The sequence below is a fragment of the Carassius auratus genome, chromosome 44 (genome assembly GCF_003368295.1).
Source record: "Carassius auratus strain Wakin chromosome 44, ASM336829v1, whole genome shotgun sequence".
NCBI lineage: Eukaryota > Metazoa > Chordata > Actinopteri > Cypriniformes > Cyprinidae > Carassius > Carassius auratus.
In genome coordinates this window covers 13,049,674-13,071,575 of record NC_039286.1, presented here as the reverse complement: position 1 = coordinate 13,071,575, position 21,902 = coordinate 13,049,674, and the positions used below count along the sequence as shown (strand labels likewise).

At 36.9% G+C, this 21,902-nt stretch overlaps 2 protein-coding genes and 1 long non-coding RNA gene across 3 annotated transcripts; 1 reads left to right on the top strand and 2 right to left on the bottom strand.

The window, feature by feature from the left end:
• Window positions 1-5,436: 5,436 nt before the first annotated feature.
• On the top strand, window positions 5,437-11,962 carry LOC113062571 (uncharacterized). The gene is made up of 3 exons (XR_003278558.1): window positions 5,437-5,600; window positions 10,065-10,132; window positions 11,500-11,962. It is a non-coding gene; the product is annotated as an uncharacterized LOC113062571 (long non-coding RNA).
• Window positions 11,963-15,310: 3,348 nt separating this feature from the next.
• On the bottom strand, window positions 15,311-17,034 carry LOC113062570 (twist-related protein-like). The gene is made up of 2 exons (XM_026232499.1): window positions 16,397-17,034; window positions 15,311-15,710 (listed from the first exon to the last, which is right to left on the bottom strand). The coding sequence occupies exon 1, from the start codon at window positions 16,931-16,933 to the stop codon at window positions 16,427-16,429; it is 507 nt and encodes a 168-aa protein (XP_026088284.1). The 5' UTR covers window positions 16,934-17,034; the 3' UTR covers window positions 15,311-15,710; window positions 16,397-16,426.
• A 2,416-nt stretch (window positions 17,035-19,450) lies between these two features.
• LOC113062013 (pancreas transcription factor 1 subunit alpha-like) lies at window positions 19,451-20,434 on the bottom strand. Its single transcript, XM_026231512.1, has one exon. The coding sequence runs from the start codon at window positions 19,924-19,926 to the stop codon at window positions 19,471-19,473; it is 456 nt and encodes a 151-aa protein (XP_026087297.1). The 5' UTR covers window positions 19,927-20,434; the 3' UTR covers window positions 19,451-19,470.
• Window positions 20,435-21,902: the final 1,468 nt, after the last annotated feature.

The following is a 21,902-nucleotide window of genomic DNA, read 5'->3' as shown; positions in this document are numbered from 1 at the left end:
AATCCAGAAATATAAATAAATGTGCATTTGTGAACATGTCAGATTCAGTCACGCAGAGTGATCAGCATTTGTGTTTAGATTTGTGCATTTAGCTTTAGAGATGTTTTAGTGGGACTAGGTTGGGGCTCAGTGATTTTTCGTCATCCTTGACGTAACAGTCCTTTCTTTCTACTTCTCAGTCTGTCTGTCATATGCTGACTATCATCATCTGTCTCTCTGAGACAGCCATGTTTCCTGTTTGCTCAGGTGGAGATGCTACACACACACACACACACACACACACACACACACACACACACACACACACACATAACTTAACTATTTTACTGACAGCTTTACTCTGGGGTTCATGCAAAGTCAACAGATCACATGTCTGAATAAATTAACGAAAATGTGAAAAAATTCTGAAGTTTTTACTTGAAATTAGTGTCAGTTTTTTTTTTACTAGGCTATAATTTTTAGTTTATATCCGTTGTCACTGAGGATATCATCTATATGCACTGCTGGGGAGATTACTTACAAATTGTGGTCTGTTACTGATTACATGTTACATGAGGAAACTGTTGTTAGTAACAGTCTAGATTAAACATATTAGGTAATGTAGTCTGATTACTTTCTGATCACTTTTAGATTACTTCTGACCTATCTCGTTTCTCACATAGACTTGAATGGGATTATTGTGTACCATACTGAGGAAAGAAAGAAAGAAAGAAAATATATTCCCTGTTATCAATATCATGTAATGCATGAAACATTACATTTCAGAATTACATTAGGAAAGAATTGGGGTGTATCAATCAATAATGGTTTTACTGGCATTCTGTGAATAATGTGTAGTTATGTAATCCATAAAAAAGTTACTGTAATCTGCATATTTTAAAATGTTATATAATCTAATTTCAAGTATTTCTTTTTGGAATCTAATTATGCAATCCAGATTACATGTAATATACACAAACATATTTTAAACACATGAATTTACAGTAATTCATTTAAAATGAAATTGTTTAAAATGTATTATATATACAAAACATGAGCTCATATTAATTTAATTGTATATATAACGTTAAATGCATTAAATTAAATATTTTCAGTTAAATATTAAGCATTGATTAAATTTAGGTATTTGACAGATTGTTTTAGAAATGCCGCTGAAAATCATCTCCTGGGGTAAACATGGGCTTTTATTGGGAATTAAAAAAGCGAGATTCTGGCGATGCATGGTATGTGTGTCTGGAAGGAGAGCTGCACACCTGCAGGGTCTCCTGCAGTCATTACCCAGACTCCCCCTCTGTGACACGCCAGACCCCTACAGCACATCCAGACTGGAACAGGATATGACATCGGACAGAGAGCTGGACTCGCCACACATGGAAGCCATCAGAACACAGAGTGTGAAGGTCTCTCTCTCTCTCTCTCTCTCTCTCTCTCTCTCTAATGTAAGAACTCCAGGAAGTTACACATTAATAAGGTGCATTGTGCTACAAACTTAAAGATACTTTATGTTTTGCGCAAGGCTGATTTATTTTTTTATTAAAAATAAAATAACTATAAATAAAACATAAAAATGAATGCCAAAGCTAAATTTTATATATATTTATACTAGAAAACAATGGTTCCCCACTAAGACATTTTAGTTTAGGAAAAAAACATAAACCAGACGGTGTTGTGTTGTGTTGTGTTGTGTTGTGTTGGTCTGGCCACATTTGATGGTTTGGGGGCACTTGCTATACCATCTCAGACAGGTTTAACCATTTCTTATTATTATTTTTTAATGGTAATCAATGCTGCAGTTAAAATCCCCTCACGAGTCTGAAACCCAGAAACGAGTTGCATTTTTTAACTTCAGTGTCTGTCGTCTTAAAATCAGTGGGTTCTTTAAATGTTTTTTGGTTAAATGTTTGAAATAAGGTCTGTGTTTAAGACAAGCTCAAGATTTTTTTATATTTTATTATATCAATCAACAATTATGATGAAGGTCACGGCTCTGAAATGTCATGAGTGAATACTTTGTGTTTTGATGCATTTGCAAGTGCCGTGTTTATTCTTTTGTTTTAATATTTTATTCTTTGAGATAAAGTACAAGAGTAATCCCCTCTTGAGATTTTACTTGTCTTAAAAAGGCAGTTGCTAACAAGTAGCTAAATCGAGACATTAAACACCATCACATCCAGCGGATAAACTCATCTACTCACTCATTGTGTTAATAATTGCAATCGTGCAAACTATTCTACTTTTCAAAATGCACATTTGAAAAAAATCCTATTGGGTTTTAGTCAAAGGAAACCGTGTAACTCGCTCTATATGATAAGCTGTATTTCATGCATTTCAGATGAAAACCATCTTAACCCTGGATATCGAGCTGGATTTATGCTGATTCTTAGCTGCTTTGATTAGTCTTTGTCTGTAATTGGACATGCATTTGCTATCTTAGACTAGTTTGGTCAATCTTAAATACCAAGATGGTCTTAAGTGGTTTAAGTTGAGGGTTTTTTCTCCCATCCATCTGTCTCAAGTGCAATGGGACTTTGTTAGCGTAGCATAAAGTTTGTTTTCCTCTCATATTCAAAGCCATTAATCAAACCTGACAGTGAATCTCCTCAGAGGTTTCGGTTTGGACCGTGTTTGGTTCTCTGTGTGCTGATCACTGTATTTCATAGTCAAGGAAAGCAAGCTAAGGTTTAGCAACATGGCATGTGTTTATCTTAGCGGTTTCCTCTCTGCGGTTGGGTTTGATTGTGTCACGATTCATTAGGCAGAATTAGCATCAGTGGAGGTTAGCGAGTCGACTCTTTTGTCGTTGTTTGTTTTGTTCTGTCTCCTTCACTGGTTCCTTCAGCTGAATTGCTACGATGGACAGATATTTGGTAAGGACGAGTATGAATTTAGTAAAGCAAATAGCAACTGGGGGTATGCATTAATCAAACGACACAAGATATGATACATAAATGCAATGCAAAAAAAATCTTTAAGATTTTGACACTCATCTTAGCTACATCTGCATGCAAAGTACTGAAGGAAAGCCTCAAAGACTTGTTTGATTGTTAAAAGATGTCAGTTTAACACTGGGCTGTCAGCAAATGTTTCATAAGTTTGAACAGCTTTATTTTACAGTATTACAGTTTTTATCATATTGAGTGAGAAAACTTACTGTTAACCAATGAATAGTGGCATTTTTTCACCGTTAAAATTATTTTTCTTTTTATTGGGGAGCAGTTTTGCACATCTTCGTCAGAAAATGCCATGCTTTTACTCCTGGTTTCACAGGCTTAAGCCTAGTCCCAGACTAAAATGTAAATCTAAGATGTTTCAACTGAAAGAAACTCGCAATGACTGATCTTAAAACAAGTCAGTGCCTTTGTTTTGTCTTAAGATGCACACCAGTGATGCTTTTTTTTTTTGCTAAGGCATATTTATAACAATTACTTAAATGTGCTAATTGAACAATGGCTTACTCCTAGCTTAGGCTAAACCCCATCTATTAAACCAGGCCTTAATATTTTGCATTTTGAGGGTTTTTGGTGCTGCACAGATGTTTAACAACAGTTTGAGCAGCAAAACACAGCTGTATTGTCTTTAGATGAAGTTTGTTGTGTTCAAATAATCTCGCTTTGAATCAACACTTTCACTAAAGAACATTATGTAAATAAAAGCCTCTAAGAGAGAAAAACATTACTTCTTCTTTATTTAATATGGGAAATAATCTAACATGGCACTTTTGAGTTGCGCTGAAGTTAAGAGCAGTGAAGCGTGGCTGTTTTTCTCTTTTGGTAGGTTTGCACTCATGTGGAGTTTGCGTGTGTGTTTGAATATGTTCGGCGAGTATGGTTACATGTGTATGTGTGTGTGTGTGTGTGTGTGTGTGTCTGGACCAGTGTGCCCACAGGTCACTCCAGAGATGAAACAGATAAGGTAAATCACTGTAATAAAATCCAGACCTAGTCCAAATATATTCGGTTTCTCTCTCTCTTTTACTATGTTTTCATTCAAATCCATTTATTCGTTACTTCTTTTTCTCCTTGTCAGTGTCTCTCTCTTTTTCTCCCTCTTATGTTCACGTAGGCCTGTTTGAAGTCTCTAAAACTTTAAAGACTCTAATTATCGCATGTTTGCTGCTGGAGTTTGCAGCACAGGAAAAGAGTCATTATGTATTTGATCCATATTGGTTTTTTAATGTGGAGGGAAGTGGCTTGAAAGGTTGCCAAATGGAGGTGCAGAAAAACTGAAGACTGGATGGGAATCTCAGGCAGTATATAATGATTAATGACAGGTGATGTAGCCTATCTGGTGTTTTTCTCCGTTTAAATACCTTCCTGTTTCAGTTTAATATGCAGAGATGAAAGACATTCATGGGTTAAAACATTGTGGTGTTTTTTGTTGTTGTTGTTGTTTTATAGTTTGAGCCGAACACAGCAACATTGGCTCAGCCAATGGCGTGAGTCTGGGGGCGGGACTATCTGTTTGAATGACCAATGGAAGATGTGTTTTTTTTCTGACAGTTAATTATTCTAATTTTTTTTTTTTTGTGACTGTTTTGTAAGTAAATTTGTCTTTTTCATATGATTAATTTAAAAGCAGCACTGTATTAAAATGGCATTATCAAAAAAGAGTGAACTTTACCATAAAAAAAAAGAAGAAAAAAAGGCTTTTTATGTTTTTTGGATTGAAGTTACTTACATTTACAGTAATCAAATAAAATTAAATTAAATAAATCATACTACCACTTGTTCTTTTTCACATTTAAAAACTATAAATGTAACAATATTTTACATGAATCGTTAGTTTTATTACAATGTTTTACTGTATATAAAGAAATTAATAATTTACCGTTATCAAACAAACTTCCAATTTTCTTGTGATTTTGTGTTCAACAGAAGAAAGAAACTCATTTTGTGAGGGTGAGTAAATCTATCCCTTTAATGCAACTGAAAGCTTGGGTTTGACCTCATCTGCATATTACCGTTCATAAAGGAATTCATAAGAAAGCGTTGGCAGGACAGTAGAGAAAGAAAAGTGGAAAAAATGAGTGGAAAGAGTTTTATTTTTATTAATTATAGCTTGGTATTTCAGTTGAATATATAAAGACAGGACATAATTACAGGTTTTAATGAAGACAAGGTCAAATAGATTTAAACTGTGCTGCCATGATGCCAGGGGGTTGCTACATGCAACTGTAGCACAAATGGCATTGCATGCATTATGCAAACTTAGTTTAATTCTCAGGATTAGTTGTTTGAAATCATTACCCTAAGTTTGAGCAATAGTAAGAGTGATGCTTGACTTTGCAAACGGCACTAAAAACTAATTTAACACGCAAACAGATCCTGGGAAGAGGGAGGAACGGAAACCTAATGAGGAAGGATTTACAACACCCCACTGAGACATAAAAACCTAGTTTGGGCTTTTAAAACCTCTTATCTGTCCGCAACTTTTAACTTGAGCTTCACACTTCCGTATAGTCCTGGCGGGCCCCCGCGGAGGAGCTGAGGGGGCGAGGGGCTCTTTTACCCCTGCTGGGGGGCAGAAAATACAGGGGTGATGAATGCTAGAGCGGCGCTTGTTGGTTGAGACGGCATGGGGCGATGGACCATCTGTTTCAGGTTTTCTGTCTTTACTTTTCTCATCCTCTGTACAATGGTGCATGCAGAGCAGCAGGAGATACCTGCTCCTGACCTCTGGAAATCAGCAACTTTGGATCTCAGAATGAAGAAAATCTGAAACTCCTATTCCTATTTTTCTAGATTCTGTATTTGTAAAAAAAAATATTATGCATCATATTTGAAGGTCTGACATATCCGGAAAGTTAGTTAGGTTGATATTTGTTGCATATAGTTAGTTTCACTAGCTACATTAACATGCTCCAAACCATCTGTTAGCAGTGATGGTAAAGCATTAGAAGTAAAACAAGTTACATAATCAGATTACTGTTTTCAAGTATCTAGTAAAGTTATGCATTATTTTTTAATTTACACGTTGTGTGAACATGATGCTAGTGAAGATCTAGAGTAAATGTCAACATGCATTTATTCATTTCACTCACACAGTGTTCCTCAAAATCAATAAAAACTGTGAAATGCAAACTCAGAATATGTTGCAATCCTGTAATAATTAAATATGTTAAACAACAAAAAATTCGTATTTAATAAAAAAATTTTAAGCAATGTTTTTTCTTGCAGACCTTTGATGATTCGATTCAACCATATAATAAGAAAAAATTACTTTACATAAACATAACATTTGTTAAACTTTTTTATTGATGAAGAGTGTTGAACTTTCTTCTCCTGTATCCTGTTCTATAATTTAATCCAGAATGGATTTCACAGCTAAAAGCTTTGTTTGAGCTGCGCCCTATACTGTATAGATGTAAACTCTTTTTTTAATTAAAAACTAACAAGCAAGCCCAGCCATCATGGGAAAAAGTAACAAAAAAGGAATGTAACTTATTACTTTCCACAAAAAGTAACTAAGTAATGTACTTAGTTACTTTTTTGGGAGTAACGCAATATTGTAATGCATTACTTTTAAAAGTAACTTTCTGTCTTTTTGTAATAGTTTTGGTGGCACAACTGAATTGAAAAGCCTCTATGAAATACCTAAACTAATCCAAAATAAATTTCAGTCAGATTGAAAGCCGTGGTGTAGACCATTAAATAATCGTGATTAAATTTATCATAGTTTTAAGAGTAAAAGCCGGTAAAAATGTAAAAAAAAAAACATGTTAAATGGTCAACTTTTCCTGACTGTATATGGTGAAAAAAAGAATATGCTGGGACATTTTATGCAAATTTACAGTAAAATACCATTAAATATAGTCATCTTATAATTTACAGTAAAATACCGTTAAATATAGTCATCTTGTAATTTACAGTAAAATGTCATTAAATATAGTCATCTTGTAATTTACAGTAAAATACCGTTAAATATAGTCATCTTATAATTTACAGTAAAATACCGTTAAATATAGTCATCTTATAATTTACAGTAAAATAAAAAATATTAAATCTATATGATCAAGTCAGCTAGTTCAACAGCTCACATGTGATGGTTTTTCATTGAAATAATTTATTATTATTATTAAAATAAATTATTATTTATAAATACATTTTTAAAACATGAAAAAATATTCATTAAAAAGGGGGATTCATTCAGGAACAAAGCATTTAATTGTGATAATGAGTGCATCCCTGAAGCATTCATTCCACTGATTTGTTCAAAAAGCTGATACATTCAATAAGGAAACATTTCTCAGAGACGCAAAACAGTGCTGTGATCTTTGTTTGGAACTATTTTTGTTTGCAAAACTGAGCAAAAACAGTCAATATTGTGTCAAAATATAAGTCAACTAATGCGATCTTTATTAAAGTTGTATAAAATTAATCTTACATTTGTTTTGATGCTGATATCTGGAGAAAAAATGGCACTCTTCTTGTGATATAGATTAACTATATTACATGATATAAATATAAAATACATTTTACATTGTTGCACTGCAAATTTAAGTTCAATATTAAAAACTTAAAATGTTGCTTGATCTTGTAAAATGCAGCACAAAATCTGATTCATTGAAAAGATCTGAGTCAAACCAATGAACTGTTTACAAATCAGAGACCGTCTCAGAAGGAAACATTACTGTAGTGAGACTGAACTTTCATTAGAGAAGAGCAGGCAAACGCAATTCAGACCAGAGTTTGCAAATCAAGCTTCATGAATCTGGATCTGGGAGATGGGGTTTTAATCACCCACAAATGAGGGTTAATAAAAGTTCAACACTCACTTCTCAGGAATGTTTTTCTGGAACATACATTAAAACTAAAACGAACGTGTAATAATTCAGCGCTCTTCAAATGCAGCATGTGCAGTTTAATTGTTTCTGGTGGGTGGATTGCATGCAAGTGTTCACTTCTTGGATCTTCACTGATGTTTTTGACATTTCGAGGATCACATTGCCATACTTTAGCAATGACATGATGCATGTGTGCACAACATCTTCTCATAAAGGATAAAAAAAACAAGCTCACTCATTCGGAAAGATTTTTCAAATGCAGAGTAATTTTCTTGTTTCCTCTGAAGTACTCAGAGTAACAGACAGGATGTGAAACTGTTTGAATCACTTTTACACTGAGGTGAGCAGGAACGCAATACACACTTAAAATGCCATAGCTGTGACTCAGCATGAGCTGCCTTGCTGTCTACACAGGCAGCTCCCTAGTAAGGCAGCATCATGACTGACATGAAAACACACTGTGCAATAAAGTTCATTCTGATTTTTTGATGCATAAAAAATATATATATATTTTTTTGCATTCATACAATTTATTTTTAATGATTGATGATTTCCTTAAATTATATATTGTATTTGTATTCCTTAAATTATATATCTTATATTGCACTTATCTTCTTATAATTAATATACAAGAATGAAATAACATGCCCTGCCTTTGAAAAAAAATATTTATGATGGATAATAAAAACAATTCCTATTGAAAAACTAAATATATAAGATTACCACAAAAAAATAAATAAATAAAATAAAAAAAATGTTTTAATAAAACAAAGATTATTGGAGTATTTTTTTTTTTACAGGAAAATACTATTTCAAATTTTCTACTTCAAAATGTATTGTTCAATTCAGAGTTTTACTTTTTTATGCCTTTCTTTGTATTTTTTTTTACAAAACAATTCTTTTAATTTTACGCTGTAAATAATTATTTTTAAGTTGTAAGTTGTAAAAAAAAACAAGTACATTTTACTAGAAAATACTTCAAAATTTACTTGCCATTTCTTTGTCGTTTATTTGAATAATTTTGCAAAGTAAAAAAGTTTCAAAGTTTCAAAGTAATTAAATGGCTCGCAAACAGAACTTCATGTTGAGAGATGTATGTTTACATCCAAAATCTTACACCTGGCTGCATATGAATGCATACACACATGGGCAGTGACTTCTGTGTGTGTGTGTGTGTGTGTGTGTGTGTGTGTGTATATATATATATATTTATATATATATATAAGTCACAACCTGGGTGCATTCATGCATGCATGTATTCTTTTTTTGTAGCCTTGACAATGCATGTACTGGCTGACATGTTGAAAAGAAGCACGAATCATGCGGTCATGATGAACTTTATACACGTGTGTATCTGTTCAGCATTTCTGTCAGGGTGACACCAGTCAACGAGGCTTAATCAAGCCTTGAAGCTCTGCCTGGAGGGGGGCAGCAGAATGTTTGGAGGTGTCACTGAAGGCTAATTACCCCCCAGGGGGATGCTGGTCTGCATTTACCCCCTACAGATCCCCTCCAGGAGAGCCTGACAAAGATGCATTAAGCAGATCTCTCTGAAACGTTAACCTCCCCTGACGCCGTGCAGCGCAGGACTCTCTGCTTTAGTTTGTCAGAATGTGGCTGTTTGATGCACAGGGGTAAAGTACATCTCATGCAGCATTTCCAACGATGAGTTAAAGAGCAGATTAAGAAGAAATGCACTTCGGCTCTCAATGCACTTCCCATTATCAGAATCTAGAGCAGAGTTTGAAGACATGTGAAAGTACCACAGATGCTAACTTTTGAATTATGTTTATGTGCACTTTATGTGATGTGATAAACCTGTATTTTCCACAAGAAAGTTTTGTTTTCGTAATCTTTTATAAGATAGTAGAAACGATGGGAAATTGTGATTGACTGCTAGAAACATGCACACTCAGTTTTGGATGAATCGCCAGTTGTCCAACGCCTCAAGTCTGTCTGCTCGATGTGTTAAACATCCAGATCACGCCACAATTAAACTAATTCATGCTGAATCTGTGAACACAAAACCAAACCGTGTACCTCGAGAACAATGGGTTGTGTTTGTCAACCAAGAACAAAACGCTCAGCGCTGTGTGTCTGATCCACAGCATCAGATTTTCCTGGCGAGGGGCGTGAAAACGCTTAAACGGACATGGCTTCAGGGTCCAGTCTAATGAAAATATTTCACTTTTAAAAGTTTCCAGTGAATAGATTTGACCTGGTGTGTATTCCAGCTATTCAGGGAGAATAAAGCACGCTCATAACTTTCTGTTCCAAGCAGGGATCTGATCCAGAGGAGAAACAGAGGAAGTCAGAGGGGAGCTGGCTTCATACATCTTAGTGAAACAGGTCAGTAAATGACTCAGTCCTTTATATTCTCCAGTTCCTAAAACATCCTTCATTTCAGGCATGACTTTTAAGGTCCACATTTAAATTTTTGTCACATTAAACATCTCTATTTATCCATTATGCATGCACTTTTATTCAAAGTCACTTACATTACAACAATGCAGTCAAGGTACAGTATACGTTTGTTTTTTTAATCGATTCAGTCATTCCCTGGGAGTTTAACCAATGATCTACTGAACTGTGATCCTCAGGAATACTGGTTTGAAAACTTTTCACCAGGTCTTCACATCACTTAACTTATTTTTTTCTGATCTTTAATTAAAGATATTCTTTGTTTCATCCGGATTTTTAACTATGAAATCCATATGTTTGCAAATTCACTTCTGGATATTCTTAGTAGTCAAGTTAAACAAACTAGTGCATCTGACATGTGTTGAGGTAACGCATTAGAAGTAACATGAGTCATGTAATCAGATTACTTTTTTCAAGTCACTAGTAAAATAAGGCTTACTTTTAATTTACAACAGAATATCTGAGTTACTTTTTTTTTATTTTTTTTTTATCGATTGACAGCTCTCCTGACCCCATGTTGAGAGAAATCATAAGATGTTACTGTACTTCTAAAATAAATATTAATATGCATTAATTCACCCCCCAAACAGATTCAGTATTCCTCAAAATTAATAAAATAATGCAACTCAGAATATGACGCAAACCTGCAATAATTCAAGGTTAAACAACACAAATATCCTTTATGAATGAAATCCCATTCTATAAACCTGTGTCTTTACTTCTGGCCTACGATGATCCAGTTCAACCATACTACTAAGCAAAAATTACTTTTTTTTAACTTTTTTTACTTTACTTTTTTTTTTTTTTTTTATCACTGAAGTGTGCTGAAATTTCTTCTGCATTAAACTGTCGTATTAATTTCACTTTTGGTGTGAAAAGGCTTTTATGTTTGCCAAAAATATAACTTTTTTATTTTTAAAGCAAGCAAGCAAGCCCTGTCCAATTTATAAAGTAACGAAAGTAGCGTACCTCAAAAAGTGACGTAATAAGTGACTTTTTTCTGGAGTAACACAATATGCAGTACTTTTAAAAGTAGCTTTCCCCACACTGGTTTTAAGGGACTTTAATTTCCCAAAGCTCCCACAGTTGAAGAAACACCCTCTCCATCACTGAAATCTGTTGGACAGCAACAGGATGATTTAAATCCGAGTTTTCTCTCTACTTTACATTGTGTCTACCCTGGCAACCAGCAAACGCAAATAAATATCAGACAGCAGCTCTTTTATCCTGCATGAAAGCGTGTGATGTGTGTGTGTACACTGAACTGTGTTCTGATTGCATGTTTATTTTCTCAGAAACCACACGCCGGCTGATGGACAGGTAGATGTGGGCTGGCGGTCGTGTATGAGTTGCCCTGTCGCAGATGCCATTACAGCTGCCTGGGTGGTACATCTACACAATAAACCCACTATTATAATGCCAATCCAGAGGACCAGGAAAAGCAGACACTTAGAGTCTGGTACTGGCGTAATGCCTTGTTCTGGGGCACACTTGTGAGGCTTTATAAGAAAGATTCGGTTTTACATGTTATTCTTAATTTCCAGTGATTTACACAACTTTTTACTGCAGGCACAATCACTCATTTAGGGGTTTGAACCTATAACCTTTTGGTTTACCAGTCTAAACACTAAGCCACAACCCTTGTGTAAGCAAAACTTGCAACATAAAGTCGGGTTCAATTTGTAGCTTAATCTGGCCAAGATGTGAAGAAACCAACGTTTTTGTTTTGTTTTTGTGTGTTGTTTAGAGGCGGGTTTATCACAAATACATTATACCACAGTAAAACTCCACATTGCAAAAACTTAATCAAATACGCCTGCCACAAAACAGCATGCAGCCGACGCTTTCATATTGCTCAAGTTCTGAAAATATCCTGCATTCCTGTTATTGTGTGGGACGACTTTTAACACCAATAAAAAGTCCTGGTTGGTCATGTTTGTGCAATTTTAAGATTTCAACACTGGGTTTCTTATTTGGGAGGCTTGTTCTCATCAAAACAATCGATGTGAAAAAGAAAAAAAATATGAGTTTTTAGCATCCTACTAAAAACTAAGCCCCATTTTAACTGCAGAATTGATCATACGGGTCTTTTATTAACAGGAAGCATGTGAAGGTTCTCCATGCACATAGAAAATGAGCATGCTGTGCACAAAACATATAATAGCATGCCATTCCCAGCACAATCTGATTAAGCTGTGGTTGTTTCAACATCTGCATTGAATATTAATGAAATGCAGTGCGATGGATCTCTGGACAAGATTAAAACAGGCACACAAGATCTAGCTGCTCATAATCATTTAAATAAAGATGAAGGAAAAGAGCTGAATCCATGTGTTTCCACTTACAGATCCCAGTGAATCAGAGATGAAAAGGCCTTCGCTCAAATCAAATCATATATTAATCTATTCTTCCAGGACGAACACACTTTGTTGAGCCGAGCATCATCGTGTGCTAGAAGTTTCCATCGAGCCGAAAATGCATGAAATTAAAGCAGCATGTTGCGGACAATCTCAACTCTGCAATCATGTATCAAACAGTCTGTGAATACACATTTACAGCTGACCTTTGACCTCACTGACTGCAGCATCAAAGACTCTGCAGAAGTCAGTATTGTGTCTTATTAAGTTGAGTTTGACTTTATTGCACAGATATTGCCCAGAGACAATACAATTTTTAAATCATACAATTTTGACATCGCAGCCTAATTCTTTAATGGTCTTCAGAGATATTAAAAGGGTTGCTGTGAATGTCTTTATATTCAGCATTTGTTCACATAAAAAAAAAAAAAAAAAAAAAAAAAAAACAGTATTTTAAAATGAATGTCACAATAAATTTAAATGTTTTCCTGTTTCTCATAAAAAATACCACCAAATATAGCAAATCTTTATTTTTCTCAGTTATTATGCATAACAAAAGCTGTCTTAGCATTCAGATATCCACACTATCGATGCATAGATTTCATAAATACATTTGGAAAAATGTATTTGGTTTCGATTCAAAATATTTTTTGGATATGATACCTGTTAAAAAGTCATTTTCCCACATCATGATAAAATATAAACAGAAAATAATGAATTCTCAATTTATTTTACTCACTTGTTTTGCTGACATAATTTCAGTGCTATTCTATTTAATATGCATTTTTTTATTATATAAATGCCTTCAGTCAAGCCATGTTTATTTGTAAAGATAATTTAAAGGCAGAATGTATGCAAATATAAGACATGGTTTGTCATTTATGATTTTTTTTTTAATCATTATTTACATTTTACAGGTTTCTCCCTATACACACTGAACCCGTGCTGGAGCATTAATGTCTTCAAGGGCCTTTAGATTTTAAATCATGACGTCAGAGCCATCAGCTCGCACACACAGTGAGCCTGATGACACGTGAAAGAGCTGCTGTGCACGCGCACTGCTCTATAATTCACCCACATCAGGAATTTTTTCCGCTTAGACTCAAGTTTAAGATGACACGGACTTGCTCGATTTCAGACGATGCAGAAGGCCTAAATAACTACAGTCATAATGCATGCTTGATTTTGCAGTAAAGGTATTTTATTTGTTTTCTGACCATGTATTAAAAAACAGGAACATTCCACTCGGAATTAGAATTTATACTTAATTTATTTTAGTCAAAAATCACTAGATAATAATGAATAATTCCTTACATTTATATAGCGCTTTTCTAGGCACTCCAGCATCCACCCGGATGATAAACACACGCCAAAACGCAAAAGTGCAGCATATCCAGCTCAGCTCGATAACTCAAGTTCAAAACGAGTCCAGATCCAAAAGAGAATCGGAGTTCTAGAGAAATAATTACTAGAAGTATATCCTCAGTGCATGATGAAATCCCTGCAACACTCCCAACAGAAACCCGAATCCTTGACTTTTCCACGTACTTTTGCTGCATTTCAAAACACACACGCGTTCCACAAGAGGTTCACTCTCTCCCAATCATTATCCCATCGAGTCTAACTTCTTTTTAAGAAACTCGAAGGATATTTGTGTCAGACTGCGTGCAAGTGAAGGCGGGTCTGTGCAACTCAACATCTGTTCTCTTCACGTGACGTTCAGAAAAATATTAGCAACATCTGGTAGAAATAAGTTTGATTCAGGTGCCTGAGCTCTCTCTCCCTCACAAGAGGCCAAACTCCCGGATCGATGAACGCACGTGAGAGATCAGTGACAGCAGAAACACCCGAATCACACCCTGCTCGTGCACGAGTCTCCTAAAACAAGACATGTTCAAATTCTACCGTGCAAACATTATTTGCAGCTTTCCAGTGCCTGTCTGAGATGATCGGATGGTGTTTTTCTCTAATCAATTTCCCTCTTTATATGTATTTAATTTTTTTTTTACCATGTTCTTGACTAGTACCTCATTTGATGATTTATTTATTTTTTTCTAAATCAGTATAAAGTTGTAAAATTGTGGTTTTGACCCGCTGCATCTTTCCGTGCCTTTCCTGACCCCTCAGTTTAGACATCTGGGGGAATTCATACATCTTCGGAGCCCTTCACACCTCCTAAGCGCTTTTCCAGACCTCCTGCTCTCCTTTTGGCTAAAAATCTCCTCTTAAAACGACACAGATGTCTTAATTATCATTATTAATCTTTCCTATTTTTTTTCTTAAGTGTTGTTATTTGTTATAGTAGAAAATACCATGCAAACATGATTTATGTGTAACACATTTTGTCCAGTTGGTGCATTTATATCGTTCAAATGTTTTCAATCATTAAGTGCTAAATAAAATGAAGCATGCACTCGGAGCGAAAGCAACTAAATATTTAATTAAAACACGAGCATAATTTCTGGGCTAGAATAAGTCTTCTAAATTTTAACTTTCGAAATGATATTGTTAAATAGTTTTCTTGTAAAAAATAATTAAACAATCACAAATGTATTTTTTGCATTTGTCAATGACAAAGTAGAACTAATATTTTAAACATTCATGTAATAAAAAACTGCAAATCAGGCAAGGGTATTTTTTATCTTATCTGGATGATTACTGCATGCGTTTATGTGTAAAACTTATTGTCGTTTGTTTTCATGTATTTTTCTTAATGCATAAAATTGCAATAACAACATGCTAAAATAAGTACATTTTCAAAACATGTTTTATTGCAGAAAACATACACATATTTACATCGTATTTAAAACAGAAAATGCATAGACACCAGATCTGTTCTGCATTGTGACAGTCTTTAATAAATAAATAAACGTCTTTACTAGGAGCAGCCAGAGAAAGTGTTATGAGCAGAGTTTCTCTCATATTTCCTTCATTCGTCCTGTCATAAATATGTCGGCTGCTGTCAGAAGCGGTGAGTCTCTCTGAGGGTCGACAGACAGAAGCACGTTTTCCACGTTCTCCGTCACAACAGCACAGATCTGATAGTAATTCCTGCTAAGTGCTCGCAATCTTCCCGTTACATTCCTAATGTTCGTGTCGCTCCTTCCGGTGAGTTCAGCTCCTCTGACTCGATGCTCAAGGCCCAAAATCTGAAAAAACATCATAGTGTTTAAAAATACACGATTTAATGTATTATACATTTATCTAATAATAATACGCATTTAACTGACCTCTTAGCATTAATAATATTTCTGTATGCCATATATATATATTTGGTTGCATGAACAAAAAAAAAGGAAACACTTTTCTAATTTATTAACTACATAAAAAATACAAAACTAGCTTTTTTTATAGAACCATGTTTTGAAAATGCTGGAGAACATTAAACATCAGCACAAAGATTAATTTAAGCATCAGTTAACAGTTAAAAGTTTGGACACATCTGCACATTTTGACTTTTTTTTCCTACGTTGCAGAATAATAGTAAAATCATTCAAACTCAGAAATAGCACAAATTGTGTAGGATTTAGTGACCAAAAAGTGACAAAAATTTACTCCTTTATATTTGAGATTCGTTTAGATTTCAGCTCACTTTGGACATTCATAGGGTTCATCCTGGGATGCTTTTAAAGGTATTTCTTTTCAATTACCATATAAAAAATATACAGGGATGAATTAATGTAAATATGTATAGCCTATTAGTCTAAAAAACTGATGTGAAACTTTAAACACGTGCTTTTAAGTCTAAAGTTTTTAAAATAAATCATTCAGTCAAGTGTGTCCAAACTTTTGACTGTTGTCGAGAGACTGTATGACGAGGTTTTGCACTGCATACCATGCTGCACCGAAAGCGCGCACCCGTGCGTTAGTGGGATGTTGACATGGACCACGCGCCCTCCATTCTCCAGACGGAAAACGCGTAACTGAGTCTCTCGTGCGCCACATAATTGCAGCTGGACATTTTGGAGTCCAGCTCGTCGCTCTGCAGGACCTGACACAGGAAATCGATGTACCGGGCCGCGAGCTTCAGCGTCTGTATTTTGCTGAGCTTGTCCGAAGGTAACGTGGGGATGATTTTGCGCAGCGACGCGAACGCCTCGTTCAGAGACTGAGTCCTCTGGCGCTCGCGCACGTTCGCCATGACGCGCTGCGTCTGCAGGTCCTCCAGAGACTGTGGGCTCCCGCTGCCGCTGCTGCACTTTTTGCTTTTCGTCGGGCTGTCCGAATCCTCGCCGCTCTTCCTTCTCGGGCGTCTTTTCCTGCTGCGGCGTTTCTGCTGTCGTCTGTCGGGCTCCTCCTCGCTGTTTCCCAGACTGTCCACTGGAGATTCCGTGGAGCTGGACTCCTCGTGCATCGCCTCTTCCTCAAACATTGAAGTTTGGAAAACACAAATAAAATGTAGTTTCCCTCTGTCCGGCGGAACGGGGTGTCTCCTCTTGTGCGTCACGGAGGTGTTTCTCAAACTTACAGGGAACTTTGGAGGCTCTTATAGTCTGGAACGCGCAAACTTTTTGGGGTGGCCTGCGATTGGACGAGAAGCGCGGTTACGTAAGAGGGGAGAGGCAGGAGAGGAGCGCGATCCAAAAGGTTTCTGTTATGCAAGCAGCCGTGCTTCATCGCAAACATCTGAGCCAATCACAGAGCTGCGTTTAAACTAAACACGACGTACGCGCTGATGACATATTCTTAAACCAATGTTGATGTTTATGGAATTCAGATTTGGAATAGGATCTATTTTTTGGACTTTAACACATTGCCTAGCATATTAAAAATGATATCAAGCATCCATCATGTCGAAACTATGAACATATGAATGTGATCCGAAGAAATACTGAAATATCCAATACTGAAACATGCAGATGACAAATTTGTAGTAGGCTGAAATATGAACAGATGACATATTCTTCTGCAGATGTTTGAACTGTGGTAGACAACTTAACTTAAAAACACATAAAACACTAAAACAGTCAGTAATGAATCTTTGGCTATTTTGCCAAATCCATAAGAGTGGTTCATAGATGTAATCATTAAAAAAGAGCTTTTCAATTGGACAGATTTCAAGGTGATTTCTGGAATGAGATGATTCGCGATCTGGCAAATGTTGGACCAAAAATGCGCTTAAAAAGTTTACAATGAAGGTTTGCTCTGGTCAGCAGCGATGCTTTAAGTTTAAAGCATTAATCGTGCCGTTAATGTATTAATATTATTGACTGCCAGTGTGCGAGCTGAATATCCGTGGCTCTTCTCAGCCAGCGGGCTGAAATCCATCTCAAGTCACTGTAAAAGAATAGAGCGAATCTGGGTTCTCTAAGTAGACCTCATTGTTTATTTGAACATGTTCTGAAATGCATGTCTGTGTTAGTGTTATTGCAGAGTCAGGTTTCCTTCTGCTGCGTTTTCATTCGCAGCAGGTCGCCAAGCGCAGACGACGCGCAAACTGTGTGACCGCTCCAGTCCAACACAAACACGCTCCCGAACCCACATACATCCAAAGCGCCCGCTTTATCCGCTCAAACCGATGTTTCTCTAAATGTTACAGAACATAGAAGCATTATAAACTCAAATTGAAACCACTAAGAGGTTTATCGTGTCACTAGACCCTTTAAAGACTCCGCAAGGGGGCGCACTGACGAAACTTATCCACGCGTGCCATCCTGCGAATGCGCAGCTCACGTCTGAAGAGACTTGTGAGGATTCACTCCAAACACACAAATGACGGATAAATATGCGTTTATATTTTTATTTATATATAATTGATTTAAATGACTTGCAATGCTCATTTAAAAAATTTAGAGTTTAATACAAAAGTGTCATCGTAAATGGTCATCGTGGTGCGGCGCACCTGTTCTTGGTTTACCTGAAATAGCTAGCGTCCATTGAGATCTATCGACAGTCCTGAAACAAATCCACATAACTTAAATAAAAATAATTTGGTGTAGAAACAATTTTTCACTCGGAAAATTGCGTTACACAAACAATTACAACGAAACAGCGACTAACACAATAGAATAAACATGAAGTGTTATAGTAGAAACAGAGATAGAATTTGTGTTTGATTTACAGCTTAGAAAAACATTTAAATTATTGTAATTGACACCTCAAAACCACCCAATCATAATCTCAGAAATCCTAAATAAATAAATTAATTCATATAAAATTCATGTTGAAAATGTACCGTAATTTTGAACCAATGCTAAACGATCCTATTGTGATTTCTAAAATATAAATACAACGAAAACCACCTCAAAATCCAAAGTCAATGCAAAAACTTATGAAGAATCCCTATTGGAAATGTATAATTATTTAGAACCAATCCTATAAACAATCCTATTGGTATTTAAAAAATAATAATATAACATAAGCTTATTATCAATGGGCCAAAACACCACCTTTGGACATGAAGAGTTACTTTTTGAGTGTTTCTGGATTACAAACTTTATTCCAACACGGATTTTGACAAATATGACGCAATATCCAAAAGGATTAGGAGTCAAATGAGATCATAGTAGATAATTCCTACAGAAGTTTTGGACTAAAGCACCTTTCAGCTGTAAAGTCAGATACGCTTTTAACAATTAATCATTTTTATTGGCTTCAGCATCCACAGAACCGTTCCGTTCCACAAAGTGTTCTTTATAGCGGAAAAAAGAGGTTCTTTTATGAACTGTTCAACGAAAGGTTCTTTGAAAAACCCTAAAAAGCCTTTTGAAACCTTTATTTTTAGTAAAGTAAAATGATGAAATATTACAGTTTTACATAAAATATTTTCTAGCCCAAATTGTATTGCAGCATACAGAGCCATAAAGGTAGGCCAAAAATGATAAAAGAAATAATCTTTATAATATATGTTTTTTAAGTACCTTGGTAAAAGTTCATCTAAACAATGGGTTTGTAATATTGACTATAAATTCAGTTGTTCTCGATAATATCCGTCATGAAGGCGATGTAGACGATGGCCAGGCGCAGAGTCTCTATCCGGGACAGTCTCTTCTCGTAGGCGAACGTGGGCACTTTTCTGCGCAGCCGGTCGAACGCCTCGTTGAGGCTGAACATCCGTTTGCGCTCGCGGATGTTCGCGGCCTGGCGCTGCACGGTGCTGATCACCCGTTTGCGTTTGGGTTTCCCGCTGCTGGCGCTCACCGGAGACGAGGTGCTCGATGACAGGTCGTAAAAGTCATCCGATCGAGCTGTTGAGATGTCGAGCGCGTGGATGGATGTCAAGTCCTGGTACAGTCCATTGCTGTCGGTGCTGCGGGTCTCCTTTAGGGCCAGACCGGGTGTGCTTGGCATGCATATCTCCATGAAGTCCACGTCAGTGACCAAATCAAGCATTGCAGGACTCAGAAATGACTTTTGCACATCCATACTTTTAGAGCATATGCACTGTGATTAGACAGCACATGGTCAGACTTCATGCATTTAAACCCTCTGTTGCTTCTGAAGAGGTGGCCAGGTTTGTCCGGGTCGTGTGGATCACCAAATTCAATTGACAAATCCGGTCAGATCCGTGAAGTTAGATCCTATTGGCAGCAGTCCATGATCCCAGTCCTGCTGTTTTAATATGTCTCTTAATTCCACCCCAAGCGTGTCCTCTTCTATGCCTCCAGATCTGTTTTACTAACTGAATGAAGGGCACTTGAGGGACGTCCGCCTGGCCTCTCCGTGCTGCGCCGGGACATTTGATGGCTAAGGGCCGTAATGATCCTGAGAGGGGACGAGGTGCCTGACAAAGGGTCACTCGGTCTGTTTGCACGGTATCCTGGAGCACTGAGAGGCTAAATAATGAGACTTCTATTACTGTGGAAGACCAAATATAACATTCCCCCAGAGCACACTACACTTCCACAGCTTTTCTTCTGCAAATTAGTGCAAATAGCTGCCGGTTGCCATGGAAAAGACAAAGTTTCCACTGTTCACTTATAAGAGAATCACAAACCAAGAGTTCTCTAAATCAAGAACATGACAGATCACATGAAAGAGCACAAATATCTATCTATCTATCTATCTATCTATCTATCTATCTATCTATCTATCTATCTATCTATCTATCTATCTATCTATCTATCATCCATCCTTCCATCCATCCATCCATCCATCCATCCATCTATCTATCTATCATCCATCCTTCCATCCATCCATCCATCCATCCATCCATCCATCCATCCATCCATCCATCCATCTATCCATCCATCCATCCATCCATCCATCCATCCATCCATCCATCCATCCATCCATCTATCTATCTATCTATCTATCTATCTATCTATCTATCTATCTGTCTGTCTGTCTGTCTGTCTATATATATATCTATCTATCTATCTATCCTTCCATCCTTCCATCTATCTATCTATCTATCTATCTATCTATCTATCTATCTATCTATCCTTCCATCCATCCATCCATCCATCCATCCTTCCATCCTTCCATCCATCCATCCTTCCATCCATCCTTCCATCCATCCATCCATCCTTCCATCCATCCTTCCATCCTTCCATCCTTCCATCCATCCATCCATCCTTCCATCCATCCATCCTTCCATCCATCCTTCCATCCATCCTTCCATCCATCCTTCCATCCATCCATCCATCCATCCTTCCATCCATCCATCCTTCCATCCATCCTTCCATCCATCCTTCCATCCTTCCATCCATCCATCCATCCTTCCATCCATCCATCCTTCCATCCATCCTTCCATCCTTCCATCCATCCATCCTTCCATCCATCCTTCCATCCATCCATCCTTCCATCCATCCTTCCATCCATCCTTCCATCCATCCTTCCATCCATCCATCCATCCATCCTTCCATCCATCCATCCTTCCATCCATCCTTCCATCCATCCTTCCATCCTTCCATCCTTCCATCCATCCATCCATCCTTCCATCCATCCATCCTTCCATCCATCCTTCCATCCTTCCATCCATCCATCCTTCCATCCATCCTTCCATCCATCCATCCATCCTTCCATCCATCCTTCCATCCTTCCATCCTTCCATCCATCCATCCATCCTTCCATCCATCCTTCCATCCATCCATCCATCCTTCCATCCTTCCATCCATCCATCCATCCATCCATCCATCCATCCATCCTTCCATCCATCCATCCATCCATCCATCCATCCATCCTTCCATCCTTCCATCCATCCATCCATCCATCCTTCCATCCATCCATCCATTCATCCTTCCATCCATCCATCAATCCATCCATCCATCCATCCCATCCATCCATCCATCCATCCTTCCATCCATCCATCCATCCATCCATCCTTCCATACATCCTTCCATACATCCATCCATCCATCCATCCATCCATCTCTCTCTCTGTTTCTGAAGACGCAGCAG

Coding starts and splice junctions, on each gene's coding strand:
- LOC113062013 (XM_026231512.1), bottom strand. CDS start 19,926: ATGGATGTGCAAAAGTCATTTCTGAGTCCTGCAATGCTTGATTTGGTC.
- LOC113062570 (XM_026232499.1), bottom strand. CDS start 16,933: ATGTTTGAGGAAGAGGCGATGCACGAGGAGTCCAGCTCCACGGAATCT.